The sequence below is a fragment of the Vigna angularis genome, chromosome 4, assembly GCF_016808095.1.
Source record: "Vigna angularis cultivar LongXiaoDou No.4 chromosome 4, ASM1680809v1, whole genome shotgun sequence".
NCBI lineage: Eukaryota > Viridiplantae > Streptophyta > Magnoliopsida > Fabales > Fabaceae > Vigna > Vigna angularis.
This window is the reverse complement of record NC_068973.1, coordinates 18,906,998-18,928,506: the sequence shown is the minus strand read 5'-3', so window position 1 is coordinate 18,928,506 and position 21,509 is coordinate 18,906,998. Positions and strand designations below refer to the sequence as shown.

General features: G+C 31.2%; 1 protein-coding gene across 1 annotated transcript; it reads right to left on the bottom strand.

Moving 5' to 3' along the window:
• Positions 1–407: 407 nt before the first annotated feature.
• LOC108332177 (DNA polymerase delta catalytic subunit) lies at positions 408–16,439 on the bottom strand. Its single transcript, XM_017567352.2, has 31 exons — positions 16,086–16,439; positions 15,866–15,976; positions 14,680–14,786; positions 14,423–14,582; positions 14,006–14,201; positions 13,776–13,911; positions 13,557–13,694; positions 13,196–13,273; positions 12,972–13,063; positions 12,541–12,607; positions 12,379–12,450; positions 11,653–11,739; positions 10,868–10,987; positions 10,663–10,761; positions 8,883–8,990; positions 8,639–8,734; positions 8,453–8,518; positions 8,250–8,306; positions 8,003–8,090; positions 7,811–7,890; positions 7,227–7,340; positions 6,574–6,688; positions 6,332–6,504; positions 6,120–6,191; positions 5,484–5,558; positions 5,309–5,398; positions 5,075–5,235; positions 4,268–4,341; positions 4,067–4,154; positions 3,662–3,760; positions 408–787 (listed from the first exon to the last, which is right to left on the bottom strand). The coding sequence occupies exons 1-30, from the start codon at positions 16,336–16,338 to the stop codon at positions 3,673–3,675; spliced, it is 3,261 nt and encodes a 1,086-aa protein (XP_017422841.1). The 5' UTR covers positions 16,339–16,439; the 3' UTR covers positions 408–787; positions 3,662–3,672.
• Between the last annotated feature and the right edge of the window lie 5,070 nt (positions 16,440–21,509).

The window sequence follows — 21,509 nt, the reverse complement described above, 5'->3', positions numbered from 1 at the left end:
AACTTTTTCTTACAACAAAGTCTATAAAAAGTTAATGACTTCATTCTATCATTTATTTATGGTAAAGAAGATTAGTCATTTTAGATTAAATAAAAATGTAACCATTTATGGTAAAAATGATCACTGTAAATGTACTTTACGAAATAATATTTGAAAATGTTTAAAAGGTATACAGATCAACTTTAATCATAATTCATTCAGTTCACATTTATGTATATATTAGATATCAATTGTGAAATTATAAAATTTAACTACAAATTTATGAAGTTCAGGATAAATCTCATTATCTTTAAGTCATTTTAGTGAAGATCATCAAATGCTCTAACATTATTGTAACATATCATTTAATTACTTTTAATTGTAGTAATGAAAATTAATCCCGTTTGCACGGTAAAAACACTACAACATATACAAAATAAAACTCACTGACTTATCAGAGCACGCATCAGTTACTGTTTGTACAGCCCACTCAAATGATCGTTTTAGAACGGCCACCACACCACCATACCACCATCTTTCTAGCTAAAACATCCATAATCTCTTCTCATTGGCATCTCCTCATAATATATAGTAAACACTCATTTCAATATTCCTAAAATTTAAAATATTAAAAATATGAATATCAAAATAGCCCAGCAATTACTGCATAATCAGGTTGATGTCATCCGATATCTAAGCTTATCATCATTTCAGTATTCATTTGTGGGCTTACTCTCAATAATGTCAGGATTGTGGGGAACACCAACAGGTTTTGTCGATTGACCTTCGGGACCCACAAGGTCAAATTCTGTACATGAAACAAATTTCTGCAAGAAATTAGACTCTTTGCTACATGTCCTTCCAGTAATACAAACACAATCCGAGAGCCTAGCATATCATCTCCAGAGGTTTAATGACTCTTACTTTAGTATTAAAATGGTTAACAAATAAAAAAAAATGACAGTTTATTTTCTATATAATACAATTTTATAACCAGGATTTTGTAGAACTAACTTCAATCTCAACATACCAAAAAAGTCACATTGTTGCATTCAGAAAAAATTAAAAATCTAGATTGAACTATTTTACTCCTACGTATCAATAAATATGTACAGATTGATCCCTGAACTTTTTTACTTCTACGTATCAAATTGATCTTTTAAAAAATACTAGTTTTTGCAAATAGTAAATCAAACACGAATTATTTACTAAATAAATTTTATCACAGCAATGAACGTCATTCAAGAACTTAAAAAAGATGATTATAATAAATTTCGTTATAATAAAGATTTACTTTTGTTAATTGTAATTATCATCACAAAAAAAATTATAATGCATACTTTTGATAAATTCTATTCCTAAGAAGTTTCATTCTTTCACATTTCATCCAAAAATAGGTAACAACCGTACATTTAATTAATGAATATGTATTATTGGCATTTAAATGAAAAAAATTACTACACAGATACACATGCCTCTGATAGTTTTAAAATAGAAATATACTTCTTTATTTTTTAATAAAATAATTTACAGTTTTTTTTTTTTTTCATTTTTAAATACACTCATTTTGTCCATGTTCTAAGTAAATGACACTTATGTCCTTATATATGCTAATAAGATGAAACTTTTCTCCCTTGTTTATTTTGTTTAAAACAACATATTGATTAAAATTTAATAAAGTAACGTTTTATTAAAAAAAATAAATGGTTTAATTATCATATATTTAAAATATCATAAAAATTATATTGTCAGTAAGTTTTTAAAATACCTTATAAAAATGTAGTTATATTTAGAAAAAAAAAATTTAATAGAAAATTAATAGATATAAACTAATGTTATTTTATTCATAATAAGATGATGAATTCTTTTCAAAATTAGATTGACACAATTTGTTTTTTTCTAACAACCTAATGGATACTAAACTTATGTAAATATTGCAATTGTGACTAGTTTTTGCAAATAGTAAATCAACCACGGATAATTTACTAAATGAATAACCACGGATAATTTACTAAATGAATGTTATCACGGCAATGAAAGTCATTCAAGAACTTAAAAAGGAACGATTGTTGAAAGGGGAAGCAAACATTGGTAACAATGTGTTTTTTATGATGTCCTTTTTGCATTTCTTCTGAAAGGTTCATATTAATCGATTACCACATTTACTAATATACTGAAATGAATTTTAAATTGAGTAGATAAATATGTGTTTTTGCCTTCATCTCTAAGTGAAAAATGTAATAAAACAAGAAGTCAATTGTTAAAAGAAAGAAAGGCAATCAACATTCTTGGAGAGCACACTACGGGCTTAGAAATCAACCAAAAAGCTTCCAAGAAGAGAAAAGACATAGCTATACGTGGATAAATGTTGGTCCATGTTGGTTCTACTGTAATATTCACACTTGAGGTGTACTCTAGTCCTTGTGTTTACTGTAAATCTGATTCCTACTCTGTTTGTTGTGTAGGCAAGTGATTATGTGTATCACTTGCTTAGACTCAATTTTTTATTGTTAAAGAGTTTAGGTTTCTTTAGGTGAACTTGTAAATCTGAAAACTCTACTTTACACTGAAAATCCTTTCAAATTTAGGTTGTTTGGAAGAAGAGATGTAAACTCACTTGAATCAAACTAGTATAAATTCTTGTGTGATTCTTATCTCTTTTTCTTTGCTTAATTTTTATATCTTCGAAAAATTGCAAAGGGTTATTGAAATAGCTATCATACACCATAATTTTTGAAAAGAAATGTCAAAAACTTTTTAAACCAATTCACCCCTTTTGATTGAGATCTATTGGCACTAACAAAAAATAACATATTTAAGTTTAAATAAATATGCTATTTTCAAATAAAATAAGAGAAATAAGTGTTGCTTTATTTTAAAAAAATAATGAAGTATAATTTATTAAAGCCACGTGAATGTCATTTAACATTGAAGTAAATGCAATCTTATCTATTAAAAATATTGTTTTGGTATAAATGTTGATGATAAGAATTTTTTAAATACAATTTTTCTATTAAAAAGAAATTTAGTATTAAAAATTAATTTGAGATTTTTAAAATATGAAATTTCGTTCAGTTTTTTTAATTATAAATACTAAACTTTTGATCATGATAAATACAACTTTTCATTATGATGTTACTTTTTACCTTTAAAAAAAAATAAAGATATTACAAGGGTATATATAAAAATTTTCATTCTCTTCTAAAAGTAGAGCCATAATGTCAATAATTTTTTTCTTCATACTAATACTTAATTTCTATATTATTATTGACAATACATGGAACTATTGTTATTGCTCATCTTAAAATATTAATAATTAGAATTCAATGTAAATAATTTCTATCAAAAAATAAATGGAATGAACTCGTCGTTTTATGTTTAAAAAATAAAATATTATGATAATCATAGAATTTTGTTGAATACTCTTGGCCCCTATTCCCACCTAATAATCTCTAAATAATCCCTAGACACGAGCACGTGCATATACATACCCAAAACTGCAGAATCTTAGAAGAAAGTTCAAATGTTACACAAAATACAATTTAGTTTTGATGACTAAATGTTAGAGTGATTTCAATTGCAATAGTTGGATTTGGATTAATGAATGGATGAAATTCATTGTCTAAAAGAGTGTGAAGACAAAAGACTGGGGATGGAAGAAAATTGAAAAAAAAAAACTGACCTTGACCAAACTTAAAAGCTCCACCGGTCCAATTGTGATTGTGCTTCAGACATTTCTTTCTGTGCCTTCTTTCGTCGATAAAAGATTGGACAATCCCGACTACACCAAATTAATACACGATATGTCAATGGTAACAGTCTAACAATGAGAAACCAAACCACAAACGAAATTACTAGTTCTTTTACAAAAACCATAAAAGATAGATGGAAAAACACGAGTAAGAAACCAAGAAATCACAATAATTTGACACTTTTTATGCCTGGGCATTGAACAAGCCGGAGACTAGGAGGGTAAAAAACACCCTAACTCCAGGATGTTGATTAATTAATACGGTGATGCGGTGCCTCTTAAAACCAAAAATTTGAGAACCCTAGCCATCCAAGCAATTTCACTAAATGGACATACCTTGTGCAGAGAATATCTTGATGAAGTGAACCTTGGCACTCCTGACACTGTGTCCACAACTTCCCAAAATGCATCTCCAGCTCAGACACTACAACCACAACACCAATTGTTGTGACTTTTGTCCTTTAAAAAATAACTGTAACCATCCTGTACACAAAACCAAAACCATTTCAAATTGTAGAGATGCAACGCATGCCCTACCTCGAGATACCGTTTTACAATATAGCTCAGCTTCCCTTCCTTTGCAATGTGAACAGACGGTGTGATGATCCTTCCTGAACCAAATGCAACAAAAATTTATTACACCTTCAGTATATTGACATACCCTCGTGCATTATATAATACATACAAATAATTTTCAACATTAGATGTCTTAAAAGACAAGGCACAAGTATTATCAGGTATTTTAATAGCGGAAATACAACTTGAAGCCTATAGGTGTAAACTGCAGAGGTTTTCATCTCCATCCCACGACAACAGTTAGTCCCTTATTCTTATGATTCCTACAACATCTGAAGAATCTTGCTTTCCGGTCAACACTATGGGAAACCAAATCAAAATTTCAGTTTCTAACGTAGACCAATACCACCTACGCAAAATGTCATTTCACAGGTAGTATCTACAGAAACATTATCGAGATATAGGGAATAAGTTACTGTGCTCATTAACATAATGTGCTATTTTTTGGAAGGGTCTTGTGTTCATTTCCATAAAGCACGTATATCTTCATAAAGTTGGTAACATGAACGGGTTCATAACAATTCCATAATATATTGCTGGACTATATAATACATTTAAAATCTATAGAAAATCTCTCAAATATACAGCTTAAATATTGAAAATGTTAGTATGTACATAAATGTTAATTCTTTGTAGTTCCTATGTTTTTTCTTTACAAAAATATAATGAAGCAAACACAAAAAAGGGGGAATATATGAAATTAAAATTAACCAGGAAAAATCTTAGAACTTTAAGACAACACAACGAAAAGATGGGTGAGATAGATACCCTAATACAGCTTTACAGCCAATGCAGGTAAGCTCTTTCTTAGCAAATTTCCATAAGCCACTATTTGACGGAGTAGAAATAGAAATAGATCTTGTATGACTTCCATGGAGAAGTTCTCTGCTAGCATTCTTCAGAATTGGCTCAAAAATTCTGAGGATCGGCTGCAATACAATGAAACTAATAAGAACAGCAATTTGTAGAAATCCAAAACATCTAAGGAAGTGATAAACTAACCTTGCTAATTTGATTCTCAAGATAGTATTGAGCATCTATTGGTATGTTGTTCTCTAGAACATAAATAGGGTCCTCTGATTTCTCATATGCCTGATTTTCTTACACATGTTAGTCTAGAGAAAATCTAAACAAATGTTTAAAAAACTAAGAAAATGAGGGGAACATGTGGTATTACCTTCGCACCTTTTGCACCTTTGATAATTACATAAGGTACTCTGTCTCCAACATTTGGAGCAGTGGCCGCATCTCGCTGTCAATTATAAAATCAAATAAAATACACTTATGACCCACAAAACTGACATGACAAGCTCAATAAGCCTAAAAACAAACCTAAACCCAGTAACAATACTGTATAGTTCCACCAATAAGTTATCAAACATTGAAACTTCAATGTACAGGACCCAAGAGGTAACCATAGAATCCAACATCCAAATTAAAAACAATTCATGGTAATTGTTGGAAATAGTTGTTTATTAAGATAAGAATATCTCCAGCATACGAACTTGATTAGGAGATAATATGCTTAAAATATTCTTATTTATATTAGCATATATTTTTTTTTAATTTTAAAGAGATTGTTTGTTACAAATAGAATTAAGAGTGTATTTGGTGTGATTGTTATGAATAAATTATTTCTTATTTCCCTACATAGTTCAAGTGCACTTAAAGATTTCATGTTTTGGCACATATAGTGCAAATGATCATGTACTATAACACTGGCTTCTTTTTTCTTTGCCACAAGAATCTAATTTTTCAAAAAACAAACGAGTGAAGACAGAACCATCAATATATTTGATTATATCTAGCCAACCTTGCGCATCCTTTCAGCAAGTTCAACATGAGCTGCCTTTACTTCATAATCATCTCCTGTCTTTGTTAAACCCTGTTAAAGCAAGCATGTTAGCTCCAAGTTCAAAGGAATTATTTTGGTAATGCACTTGCATCAAATATCTGAATGCTCCACTAAAAGCAAATAGCAAAGAAACACCATTGCATGGTCTGTAGATTCAATAGACCTCCCACCTTTGTAATAACCAACAGTGATAAATCCATACGATTCCTGAGTAGATCTGAAATTGCGTTCTTGACATACTGGACAGCCCCTGGAATGTCTCTGTCAATCAGTATTTTGTGAAGACAATCATTCACCAGGTTTTTGACCAACAAACAATTGTCTCTTCGAACTGTTTCAATACCTGTTCAATGCAAATTTAGTTTAATAGGCACTTCAGCAAATCAAGAGGACGGAAAAGAATAATGTTTACCTTTAGTGTCCATTTTGTCGAACTTGTCTGGTTTTGTCCAAAACAAACCAGCATATCTCTTCTTGCTAATCAAGAGATATGGATAATAAACCTTCTCAAATTCTAGCTTGATGGGCTTCACAATCAAAACAACAACAAATAAGTAAGGACAAATCAATATAGCAAATAAAATAATAAGTTTTATAGAATTAATACTAGAGATACTGAATCAGAAGCTTAAACAATCTGCAGACGAAAACCTCTAGACTAGCTGCAAATTTTATGAAGTTGTAATTAACGTGAATATAAATTCAGAAATAACATTATAATTGCTGAATCTAGACTATTTGAGAAACCATATAAATTTTTGTTCCATATTTGAAGAATCAGGGGAATTATTGGAATAATCAAATTGAGCATATGTTGTTTTGTAGTACATTTAGGGGCTCATTTTTAAGGGAATCTTGTGCAAATAAAAAACAAAGTGATGTTAGAATCAATTGTTACTTCGTTGTTTGGAGAAAATAAAAACATTTTTCCTTATTATGAAAATAAGTGATGCATGAAAATCAATTATCTATCAAGAAAAACACAACAGTTTTGAAGTCTAGAAATCCATCACTTTCGCAGGCTATCATAAAAGAATAAAATAAAATGCAAAAATAAACTGTTACTTTTGTGAAAGTTCCACTTATATATTCGGCAGCTTCTCGCCCCAAGTTCATGGCCTGTTCTACTGCAGAAACACCAAATTGTACCATGACTGAATCCGTGTCTCCATATATTACCTAGTAGCAAGAATAACATTACTTTGCAAGATATTTGCCATTAAGGTGGTAAAGCACGTTAAAAAAAGATATGACTACATTAAATTTAAGAAAACGAATGCATAACTGGAAGAGTAAAATTTATTGGCAAGGATCGAAAGTTTATATTGTTGGTTCAATGTTAAATTCCCCAGACTAAAATGCAATAATAAGGACTGTTAAAATATAAGAGAAAGTGCATAGGATGAATCCCTAATGTGTGTTGCGCACATAGTGTTATGCATTTATAAATAGAAAAATACAAAGAGATGAACCTAAGCTCGCTACATTTTAAAACTAACACATAGTATTATAACTAACAATATCTAATAATATCTTAACCATATCTAAAAAGGATCAATAAAAACACCCAAGATAGCTTCAACTTCTAACCCATGAAACACCATTGCGAATGACAGGTATCAAAACAATACATTTTCTAGATATTATACCTCAGCATTGTGTTCATAGCCATTAAGTGTCGTGAATTTATCTTCCACAAGTTTTTTTGTGTGCTCAATCATTTGTCGACCTTTACAGGCATCCAATGAAACATAATTAGAACTCAATGAAGATGTTATTTAAATTCAAAAAAAAAGATAATTTAAAAGCACACCAAACAAACTAAGAGATAAAAGCAATACCATAGCTTGTTACACTCGATGATATCTCTAAACATGGTAACTGACCAATGGTAGCCCCAGTAAACCCATAGACGGAATTTGCACTAATCTGACCAAAAGGAAACAGAAATGGATTTTAAAATGTTACCAATACCAAGAATTATTAATTAGCAGTTATTAGTACAAACTATGCAGTAGAAAGAAATGAACAAATGTCTAAAGAAAAAAGGACAAGGAAAAAAGACACAAAACATTAAGAGTGGCTTACTTTCAGGGCCAGCTGCCTACCATCTAGCACTGCCCTCTCCAGGGGATCCTTTGCCTCCTGAAGTAGATATTTGACAAAAATCATGTACAGGAAGAGATGATATACAGAATTCAATTAGTGGATTTGCATTAACCAAAACACTACAGCTGACAGCAAAAACAATCTAAACCCATAGTCAACTTTCACATGTACAGAAAGGATACCTTTAAATCTGCTTTTGCCCTTTTACGGGCTGTTAATAGCTCTTCAAGTATTTCAGGCAGTATTCCCTAAATTTATTCATAACATCAGTGCCTCAACTTCGTATAAGCATTATTAACCTCTAAAATGAAATCAGCAGAGAGCCTTAAAGAAAAAGGCAAAGTATTAATTTTTTTCAAACAACATACCTTCTGCAGATTTGATTTAACAAATGTTTCACCAGATGGAGTTCTGTTCAAGGACTCTGAAGGGATGTTGAGCTTGCGAGCATCTTCAGAAGTGACCTTAAAGAACAGTTAAAATGAAGAAGAAAAAAACTACCAATTGTTACTCTATACAAACTGAACAAATCCAGTGAAATATCCATAATTTTTTCTAATGAAACAAAACTCAGATGCTTTAGCAAAACTAACAAAACAATCAAATATTTACCAGAGTGCAATAACATAAATTATAGGCCATCATAATAGATGGATACAGGGATGCAAAATCTAACGTAGCGATTGGTTTTTCATAAAATCCAGCTCTTGCCTCCAATACCTGCAATTGTAAAGTTAAAAAATCATGCACCAAAAGGCAACAGCTTGACGATACTTGAAATTTGAGCATGCTTTCAATATTTTCTTGCGTTAACAGAACAATAGGGAAAAATAACAAGTATCCATGAACAACTGCAAATCTAGAATGTATAAATCTTTGTTTATAGGCATTCTAACAATAAAAATTCCAATTCATAGCTAACCAAATTGATTTGAGGAAACGTTTAGAGTTTTTCTGTTTTCACAAATAATTAAAGAAATATCATTTTGTTTACTTTTTTTCAAATCTTATACCAGAAATAGTGAATCCTTAAAAACAGGATATAAAAACAGAAAAAACATTTTCTCAAACCAAAATAGTTACAACACTCATTAGTTACAACAGTTACAACATTCATTAGTTGGACAGAATAGACGAACAGGTGTGGGCATTCAGTTTGTATCTATTGAGGACCGAGCTTTAGATTTGATGTGGCAAATATGGGAAACCCTTGTGAAGGGGATACCCTAGGAGATATTTATCATGGTTCAAAATTTATTTTTCAATCAAGAAATTGAATCAGAATAAAATCTCACTGTATAATCGTCATTATTCAGATTGGATAAAGTAATTTTCTTACCTACTTCCCCTAAACCAAAAAGGCAATGATATATAGCAGAATTGTCTTTCTTTGTTCCAACTGTAAAGTGAAAATACAATATCCACATTTCTACCTAAACAAAAAACTTAAACATTTACAAAGATGATTTGTCTATTCCGCATAAGGTAATATATTTTGTTTGGATACATGATAGGTATCTTTAATACTATTTTAGGTAAGGTCTTGAGTTTGTAGAACCTTAACGAGTTACCATAGACTCATATTTGACAACCTTGATGCAATGCAATCTTAAAGTAAAAAGATAATGATGCTATGAGCCTTTAAATTTCCAATTCATTCATCAGTCAATTCGGTATATAATCTAATTTGAAGTGACAATATAAATAAAATTCTCAGAAAACACAAGGCATCAAATAGTTATATGAATGGGTAGCTAAATACAATGTATTTCATTTCATATTAGTAGATGCATACAAACAAACATCCATGTAGGGATGGCAAAAATACCCGTACCCGCAAGTATATGCAGATAAAATCCACAACAAGTAATTAATACCTACAGGTAGCAAGTAGCGGATATTTAAATACCAGTTTATGGATGGGTCTGGTGCAGGTTTTTATACTACTCATACCTACACGTATCCATTACCCGCAAAAAGTTAAAATTAAAATTTAAAATTTAATTTATATTTTATTAAGTTAAATTTAATTAAAATTAAAATTAATTTATATTTTATTAGGTTAAATTTAATTAAAATTAAATTTTACTTTATATTTAATTTAATTTATATTACATTTTATATTTTTTTGTAATTTTATTTAAATTTTATTTCAAAAAATTATAAAATATAATTTTTTAAATATTTACAGGTTTTAAAATACAAGCAGATATTTTTTAAACAAGTATGAAACGGGTAACGGGACGGATAGCAAGTAGACATTATCTGTGCCAACTTGACCTGTCGCCATATGTATGTATAGACATGAAATTGGAAAGAATCTATGAGTAAGACCCATAGATTGCATAGACAGTTAAAATAATGAATATGAAAAAGAAACGAATGAACTTACAGTGGCACCTTCAAATGTTCCTTGTTCAGACCCAACCTGCTTGACATTAGGAATGACCAGATTCTTCTGTCTTGCCTTCCTAAGAAGTTGAGAAAGTACCTAGAAAGGAAGAAAAGAAAACAAATAATTATTGATACAAATTTAACGAGTCAATCATTTTAGTGATTCTAAGCATTGTTAATTAAAAAGGAACTTTGATGCTTACCTTAATGCTTTGGCCTCTGGAAAGTAGAAAAGAAATTGGAACACCTGTTACTCGAGCCATCTCCACATAGTTGTAAATGAACATCAGTTTATCCAAAAGCCGCTGAGGAAGATATGCATCCTGCACATTGACGAGCAGAGTATGAATTTTGAATGGTCGATTTCTCTCACATTTAGAATACCCATAATGGATTCACCATATCTATTACACAACACTTTAATAGGTTAAAGAACCACAAACAATTCACCCAAAAAAAAAAAACCACGCACAATAAAACTTTTCAAAGCTAAATTAGTAAGCATAATAGGATAAAAATATTATTGAAAATTTTACAGTATATTACTGCCATTGTAATATGCCAGATTTCAAATAACATCTGTCATCAGTTGGTTAGAATTAGTTACAGATAGCTTAAGTAACAACTTGGCCAATAAAATTAAGTGGTAAAAAACCTTATTTGCTACACATCAAAAGGATAGATGAAACAGAGCCTTCTTTACAACTTTCCCAACAGAAAGCCCAGGACCACCAAATAACATGGAAAATCCTTTCCATTCCATAAAACTAAAAAAATGCAAACTAAAACTGTGGCTCGAGCAGTCAGATCATAATTTTCATCATCAACTGAGTTACAAAGTAATTATCGCCAACTTCTATGTTTATATCTGTAAAGTTTACTGAACAGTGAGAACTAGATAGGAAAAAAAAAAGAAAAACTAGACAATAATCATTTAAATAAAAAGTGCCAATAAAGCATCCTACCACAAAGGAACAAGAAAACAAACCTTCAAACAATACACAGCAAGGCGCCTCCTAGTTTCTGCAGTTCCATTCTGAAGATCAGATATAATAGAATGATGGACATCCTCTTTCTGCACTATATGAACATGCAGTTACTAAGCTAATAAATTGACAAGCACTATAACATATTAACATCAAAGAACAAAGACGAGATTCCAGCTAAAAGAAGCTGTTTAGATAATGATAGGCATATAAATAGGTCAAAATGCAGAAAAAGAGCACAGACACAAATGCAAACATACAAACAGCAAATAAAACAACTAATTGAAATGTATCTGTAAATTTTTGAACTCAATTGCAATCCAATTGAAATGACCAATGCTCATATCAAATCATGAGTTTATGCATGTAAATGGGCAACGACATCTTTGGTTATAAATAGACAGGTACTGTGTTTACATATAAATATAAAGATGTATGAATTGTATTTTTCAAACACGATCCAAATCCTATTAACAGCTTCCACTTCCCAGATGTATTTGAAACAGAAAATAACGGAATAAAGAAACAATAAAAGGGGGACCCAGTGAACAGGGCTGCCACCTAATGGAACCAAGGAGGGTAGATGTATGCAACCTTATACCCCAAGAAGAGAGGCATTCCAGATTTGAACTTATCATCTCCAGGTCAGAAGGCAATAGCTTTACCATTGTGCCAATACACAATAAAGGGGGCAAATAATTGTTGAAATGTCAAAAAAATGACTTTACCTGCTCAGAAAGGAAGTGTGCTGAGACAGAATTTAGTGAATAAGAACTTAATTTGTAGTCTCTTTGCATAACCTGCAAATGAAAACATAACAAATAAACCTGTTGAGAAATAAACTCGGTGTCCATCACAAGGCAATTAAAACAAAACAATATTGACATAACCTGGAGTAAGTCAAACTGAACTCTCCCTTCTACTGTAACTTCTTTACTTTCCCTGGTCCCATACTGCCTACAAAACCATCAAGTATCAATAAGGTAGATAGTCAAATGACTTAGAATCAGAAAATAAAAGGAGAAACTAATTCCAAAACTCACTAAGATCATAAAATGCAAGATTTGCTTTAGAAATCAAGTTTCTATATTCATTAAAGTTGATGAAACTTGTTGGAAGTCTCACATCAACTAGAGATAAAACCAATTTAAAGCATATAAATGGGTGCAAACCTCACCTTACAAACCAGTTTTGCAGAATTGCGTTGAGCTTAAAGTTCACTTCTTAACAAAACTAACAAACCCTATCAACCCACCAGAATATGACTATTATCAAATAATGACAGGAAACATGTTCATGTCAGAAGACTAAATCTCTTTACCTTGATGAAAAAGTTGTATCCTTTACCCGAACTCTACTGTTCCTGATACGGCCAAGAATTGGAAATTCTGCTATCTTCAGGTTTGCAGCTCTCTAAAAACCAAGAAAATAACAAATAAATTAAAAAAGTAAGCACAACAACATGCACGAAACCTTTATTTTAAATGAAAAAAACCGTGCAGTTATCAATTGTAAAAGCGTACTGATTAAAAGTCAAGTCAGCACCTCAATGAGATATGGCAGGTCAAATTTGCAGATATTATATCCAATAATAATATCAGGGTCCACTTCCCGAAGAAAATCCTGCAAGAAAAAAGAATACCTCCATCAGAATATAAGAGTGTAATAGAGAAAAAGATATCAAATTGACTCATGATATACAAGTTTAAGGAACAAGATATTTAATAGCATTGACCATTGATGAAGTTATAAGAACTACAAAACATCATCCTATGAAACAAAACATGCAAGATATCAATTATTTAATTAGCATATCCCAAAAACAGTTTAGTCAGGGAGAGTAGTGAACTAAAAATGGGGGGGTGGGGGTGAGTTCTGAAATTCTTTTGCTTGATAAGTATATTACCCTCCAAGCAAGTAGGACTTCTCTTTCCGTATCAAATGACATCACATCAACACCAACAATAGGAGAACATGATTTAAGGGTCATCACATTACGAATAAGTGGCTGGTCTTCTCCTTGTAAAGTAACCAAATTAGCAATCTGAAAGAAATGACAATTTTCAGATCAAAAGCAATAACACAGTGCACTAATTTGCAGGTGATAAAAGAGAAGGCAAGGGACCTGGATAACAGGATCATGGCTAGGCTCGGGAAAGTGACCTTTACGACCAGCACACTCAATGTCAAAACTCAATATGCGAAATGGAGCCATCTTTGAATACTCCCCTTCTGGAGCATGACTAATCAAATCAGAATACCTATAATATTGTTAAGGGGAGAACAGAAAAAATCTAAAGATTTTGGTATTCTCATAACCCTTAAACCCAGTTATTAACACATGAAAGAGGATACAGGCAATCAAACTCCAACTGGCAATAAGACAAGCTTTTCACTATCTTTTTATATTTTCCTGCCAGAATTTCAATCCAATTTCCACCAACTATGTTGCAATCAATCATGAACCGTAGAGCAAAAAGTACATTGCTTTCATAAGTCAAGAAGCTCTTCATTCCCAGACCATCAAGCTGAATACCCCTATCAAGAATACCTAAAAGTTTTGAAATATTGTTAAGAAACATTGATCCACAAGTGAAGTAATGTCGACAAAAACAACTGTCAAAAAAATGTTGACACACTAGTGTCAAAATGCATGAAGCTAAGATTTAATATTTAGCCCAAAGTGTGTCATACGGCCATCAGAACCAGTAATGCAGCTTAAACATAAATATATTGGAAAATACAATGTCCATTAAAAATATAGAAGTTTACCACGGCAGCTGGCAACCATTGTTGGGAGTGCAACTACTATTTTGAGAAAGGGCTGAGAATCAGATTGCTGATAGTACATAATACTTCTCCTCTGCACCATTTCAATGCGGCGAACGAATTTTCCTACATTACTATTTCTATTGGCTTCTCTCATCCTTCCCTGAAATTTGCAATTAAAGCAATTTGCAAGTTAAATAAATGAACCCTATTCCCTTTCTAGATTGAAAACCAGAAAAAAAAAATGTATTTTCAGGTACCTCAAGTGCTTGGTGAAAATGAGAGATATCATCTGGACCCATTCCAGGAGGGCAAGAGATGTAGAAATATGGTTCAAAGCCGTGAACATTGCAGCAAACACTGTGTCCTATCAAACAAACAAAATACAAGTTAATTATATAATTTCTACAAGGCATTGCATGGCTGGCTTCCCATAATCATAAGTACAATGATAGGTCATATATAATTTTTATTTTTAAAACAACTTTTTCAAACAAACACTTGACTAGTTCTCTCAAAAACATACTATTTCTAGGCACATAAAGTCATTGTTTGATGATTGTAATAATTGGAAAATCCAGACATGAATTATGCAAGGTAACTGATCATGCAAGAAAGCAAAATCCAAACATGATGTTGGGCTATACAAAATAAGCACAAGTTTGTCGAAAGCCTCAACTTTCCCTTTTCTGAAACATTCAGTACTTCATATCTAGAATCAAACAAACTATTTGTGCACTAGGTTGATAAATCTTAATTTGGCAACCAAAAGATCTAACAAACTCAAAAAAGTTTGGTTTCCTAAGCATACATATAGTTTGTTCAAGCTTTCAGCTATGGAACCAGACTAAAATTGTGTATCTATGCATATATTGCCCAACATTAATATATTCATAGATTAGATTTCTGCTTATCATGAAACTTTTTACATTAATGGGTTATTTATATCTATTGATTATGCTTTTAATAAGACTTAAAGGCAATTTGTTGATAAGTGGATCGTGTAAAAAAAGTGAAGTCAACTTAGTGTTTATATAAGAAAAACTGGTTGACCTAAAACTGACTTGGCAGAACTGAAACAAAACAATTGAGATTGATTTGCTTTAATCCATTTCTCCACTTACAAGAACGTACTGGTTCAGTGCCAATTAGTTTTCCCTAAAAACTGGACCACCCGAAACTCCAAACACTCCTAATATAAACCACCCTTGACTTAGTGATAGAAAACCAACAGAAACGCTCAAACGCATCATCAACTACTATTGTTCTCTTTTTGTTGTTTCAAATTTCTAAAACTGGCGACAGTTCGTTGGGTGGGTCATTCAGGTTTTCTTTCTTCCCTACAAGCTCGCGCAACACTATAAACAAACAAATCAGTAATGTTTATCTCCGATTGTCTAAGAAACCAAATTTTGCGACATAAAGACAGTATAAACACGAGCATACCTTCTTTCGTAACACCAAAAATTCTGATAATAGCAGCAGGTCCAGACAAGTTCGGCAGCAACTCCCTGTGACTCTCCCCGATCACATAATCAATCTCCAACTGCTGAAAAACTAAAAGCCAGAAACAGAAACTCAGAGCACAAACCAATAAAACTCCGCCAATGATAGGGGGAAAACAAAACCCTAGACGAGGGGAAAACAATTTACGGAAAATACGCACCGACGCCTCGAGATTGTGCGACGTAATCATCAGAGAGAGGAGGACGCGTCCACTTGGATAGCCGCGCGGCGAGGGCGTGGCGCTGCTCGATGTCGCGGAGAATGAGGGACTCTTCATCTTCTGAAACAAGGGTTTGGTCGATGAACACGTCTTCGTCCATGAAGTCCTCTTCCTGAGTCATTAAGACTTGCTTTGGCGGCGGAGGTTGTGGCGCCACCGCCGACGCCGCGCGCTTTCGTGAAGCGTTGCTCATTGGAACCGGAAGAGAGAGAGCCGGTAGAGAAGTGGGAGAATGTGGTGTGAAAGGCTAACGAGTTCCCGCCAGTTTTTGTTAAGAGTTGTTTGTGAGATTTTCCCGCTTGCGAGCACGTGATCTATACTGTGCTGTGAATGAGATTATTACAATTACATGAGTTGAGATGGGATAATCTTCTCTTTTCACTTAGGGTAACAGAACATTTGGCATTTTGATATGATTGGTGGAGCTTTTAAATACACGTTATATTATTATATGAAATATAAAAATTATTCAACTGCAAAGTTTCTTTTTCTGATAGAAATTTTGTCTTTACTTTAATTTACAAAATTTATCCCGTCAAAAATTTAAAACACATTAAATATGAATAAGAATATGTTAGCTCCATTTTTTTAATGTAATACTAGAGAAAATATCTACGCAAATAATTATTATTTTTTTATGATAATAAAAAATAATAAAATTAGTATTATCATTATAAAAGTAAATTTTAAATAATTTTATTGTAGATAATATATATTTACATAATTTTTATTATAATAGTTAATTTAGTTTAAAAAATAGTTAAACTTAAAAAATTGTTAAATTAAAAAATAATAATTAAATTTAAAAATAAATGTTACTTAAAAGATAAAATTGGTTAAAATATTATTTATATTTAAAAAATACTAAAAAGGTATAATATCATAAATTGATTATCCATTTATATAATTGGAAATTAATTTAGGTTATTTGTTACAAAACGGTGATATAACGCAATCAAAAAAGAAATAATATATCATTTATAAATCATTTCATTCACATAATAATATTATATCTATTCATAGAATCACTGTATTTTTCCTAATTGTTCTTTTTTCTCTTTTTATATATATTATAAACTAAATAGTTGGGATAATTTTGTATGTCGATTTTCTCCTTCTTGTATGGTATCACAAGTCATTTATTATACCCTGTTTTTTTAAATGAAGTTGTCTTGATATTTTGTGTTGTTTATGTTTTAACAACATAAGAAAATTGGTCAAAAAATTTTACCATTTCGAAATTCATTTTCATTATGTTTATTAATGTTAGAACTATTCCTTTCTTAATATTCTTCTTATCCTTTTCATGAAGTGGATGATTTATTGAGTAGCTCCATGTGGATGATTTATGAAGTAAGTCCTTCCTTCAATTTCTCATTATTGTGTCCTTCTTGAAAAAAAATCTGACCATAAATTCTATAAAATTCTACACACAAAATAAAAATATAAATAAGAAACACAAATCTAAAATAATGTACAACAGAAATTCTACTAATATGACATTTGGATCCTAAAGAGGTTAATCTCTTATTATCAAATGTAAGACCCGAGAAAATATATAACTTATAAATAATAATTGAATATGTTTTATTAGAATCTACATGAGTTTAAAGATGTGGTATAGCTCAATCTGTGAGAACCTTTTGATGAATTAAGTGGTCACGTGTGTAAGTCTTGAGTAGAACATAAAGTTTTTGTTATTTATTTATTTTGTTTATATAAGCAACACATGTTATTGGATGTTATTAAATTTGTGATGTCCTATGTTTTCAATGTGATGTGTTGGCTTGTTGATAGAGATGTGTGTTTATGATGGAATGAATGTGAGTTCAGAGGTTTGATGTGAACCTTTGTTTGATTTTATGAATACTTTGTCTAAGGATAAGAATGTTTTTTCCTTTTTGTAATTGAGGTGCATAAACTATAAATAGAGGTATAGGAAGTAAAGTTCTGGACTTAAATTAAATAAGTTAAAAAAATAAAAGATTTAAATAAAGCAATTATATTTTAAAACTGATTGAGATTTTTAAGAAAACATTATCTATCTACTTATCTTATAATTGATTTTAATTAAATTAGAGATAAGGAGAGATAGTTTAAAAGGAGAGCACCGAAGAGGAGAGAAAGAGTTATTTTTAGATAAAATAGCATAAGCATAAGATTTGAAATTATTAATCTGGTATGGATAAAGCTTTATAATTTGGATAAGGTACGAGAATTGTTTTAGTGTATGATGAATATATGCTTGATTTCTCTTTATAAGTATGAGAAATAATCTTAGTTTTATTTATTTATTTATTTATATAGTTATTAATTTAATTAGGAGTGTGTTGAATGATGTTTGGATGTTGAGTTTTGTTTGGGGGTGATCACGAGAGTTAGCAAATAACTCTGTAACTATGAAAGAATTGGGCCAGAACCAATTAATATTGGTGCGTCGGTGAATTTTATTTTGGGTTCGAATTGAAACATGCATTATATAAAAAATTAACATTATATATTTTTTGAAAGTATAATTTTGTTGATATTTGTTTATATTTATAGAAACATTTTTAAATCGTATCAAATTTAGAAAAAAAAATTGTAAATAGGAAATGAACAAAAAATATGTAATTCTGTAAAATGTTAATTGTTATAGAGAATTCTATAAATCAAGTTATTATTATATGCATGAAAAGATTGGTGAACTCGTGAGTAACAAAAATTCCACACTTAACGGCCAAAACCACTTTAAAGACAATTCGTTATACAAAACCATACTTTCAAGTCCTCAACGCTTGTTACTTGATTCTTATCTATAATTTAATTTTTTTTTTCAAATAGAAAAACTTCACTTTAATTCTTTATAGTATTTTTATTAGATTAAAATAAATTTTTCCTTTATTTTTTTCATCAATATTTCTTTTTTACTAAAGTGAAAATTTTCGCACTTTACTATATATCATTAAATTTACTAAATTAATTAGTATGTTAAACTAACAAAATATAGTATATAGAGTTGAGTTAGATCTATATTTCACTATTATGATACAAAAACTATATCATTGCAAGATTACTTAGGTCTATTATATTTATGCATTCGATTCGACACTATCTTAAGAACATGTATCATAATCATTTATAATATGGTATAAGTGTGAGGTTTAATGTCTCGTGTACATAACTTATTATAAATAAATAGTCAATGAATAAATAAATTAATAAGTAAAGGCAAACCAATAATTGGGTAAATAAGGAGCAAATTTCTAATGATGACTGACGATGTTTATAAGTATGTAAGTTTCTTTGTCCTACATCCATCAAATTGAATCTCCATAACACTGCACCAATCTCTCAAAGAGAAAAAGGTTCACACTTATTCATCTCATTGAATCTCTAGAATACTAAAGGCAAATTTCTCATGGAGAAAGGTATACATACCCTCTCTTTTAATATAGATGAGAATTATGTAATTTTAAGATCCCTTTTTGGTTGCATTCAAAAGCCAATAAATTTATCCTATGTATTTTTTATTGTTTTAATGAAATAGTTTTTTTTTTACATGAGAGAAATTTAAACAAATATATATAAATATATATATATATATATATATATATATATGAAAGTGCTAGTGGGTGTTATATTTGTTTGAAATGAAATGTAAGATGAATTTTTTAGTCACCAAAGGAGACAAAGGTTTTATGTTTAAGTTGTTCCAAATTAAAATTAATGATAGTTATGTAAATTACTCATAAAATAAATAAAGGATGATATATATATATATATATATATGTTTATTAGTTTATATCTATATTGAAATTCATTAATAAAAGACATTTACATATCAGTCAAGGGTTTATTACTTTATTTTATATTATATGTAATGAATATAATTGTATACAGTTATAGGTGTTCGTTACTTTTACTTATATATCGAATGTAGTATGTGTATTGTATGAGTCTTTCGTCAGTAATGGAAAAAGCATTCAATAGAGCCTTTAGTTCAACAATGAAACAATCGGTAAACCGATCGAATCGTGAAGAAGATCAACAAATAAAAATAATTATATTAATCATTAAGTTAGGTCAACTAGTGTATGGGCCATAATTGGGCCAACACTAATCCAAAATTCATTTCAAAAGTTTATAAATGCAGGTTTGATATTTAGGTTGTTGGTTACTTTTGCTACACATTTATTATTAAGGTATTCGAACAAACACTGACTTTAGTATTGAAGTGTCTTGTGCAGGTAGCTCCCGATCGGACCGAACGGTGGAAAAGATAATTGAAGACTAAATTGTGACCTAAGCTTGAAGTTCAGAGTTTATTTGCGTAAGAAAACTTAACATCGACTGCATAAACCGAAACATTTTGAGACCATATTTTCAAAGCCACCAAGTGGTCATCTGAGGAAGCTGGACCTGATGGAGAGGATTGTAGGATGGTCGGTAGAGTTGAATGAATTTGGCTTACATTTCGAGTTGCGCAGCTCAGTGCACGGGCAGCACCTGACCGACTTTGCGACAAAATTACCAATTGAGGCTGCAAACCCCTCTTGAACTTGGAAACTCTTCGTGGATGGATCATTCGACAAGCGAGGAAGGTGTGCGTTAGTGGTCCTCGAAGGGCCGAGCAGTCCAGTGGTAGAACAATTCATGATCTTTCGGTTCAATAGCCAAGCCGAATATGAAGCCATGATCCCTAGGCTCGCGCTGCCAAAGACCTTGGGGTCATAACCTTGGAGTTCCAAACAAATTCATAGTTGTGGTAGGACAAATGAACGACAATTTCCAAATTAAGGATGATTAGTTGCTTCAGTACTTTCACAAAGCCAAAGATTTGCCGAAAAGCATTAAAGCCTTAGACGTGAAGCATATACCTAGAGAAGAAAATGCTCAGGCAGATACCTTGTCAAAGTTGGCAAACGACAAAGAAAAAGGCAATTATATTGGGTGATAAAATAGTTTTTTACCAAGGCCGTCCATAGAGTACCTATCGATTTCAGCCACCCCGAACAAACTAATTGGTGTGATGAAGTATGAGACTTAATGCAGAAGCAGGAAGAGGGTGAGGTGATAAGTTGAGCCGGTGCGAATATGATTGCTTGGTACATCTTCATATGAGACAAGCTCTACCAGTGAGGCTTCCTTGCCCATTGAGTATGTGTTAAGAGGGCTACACGATGGGGTGTGTGGCACGCACACCAGACAACGAACCCTTAAAGCCTGCACCTTGCGGGCTGGGTATTTTTGGCCAACGTTGGAGCAAGATTGTAAGCGTTCGTTTAGAAATGTAAAAGTTGCTAAGAGAACGACAACAACATTAGTATACAAGTTGCACATTTTTTCCCATGCCCGTTCGTCCAATATGGAATAGACATTGTC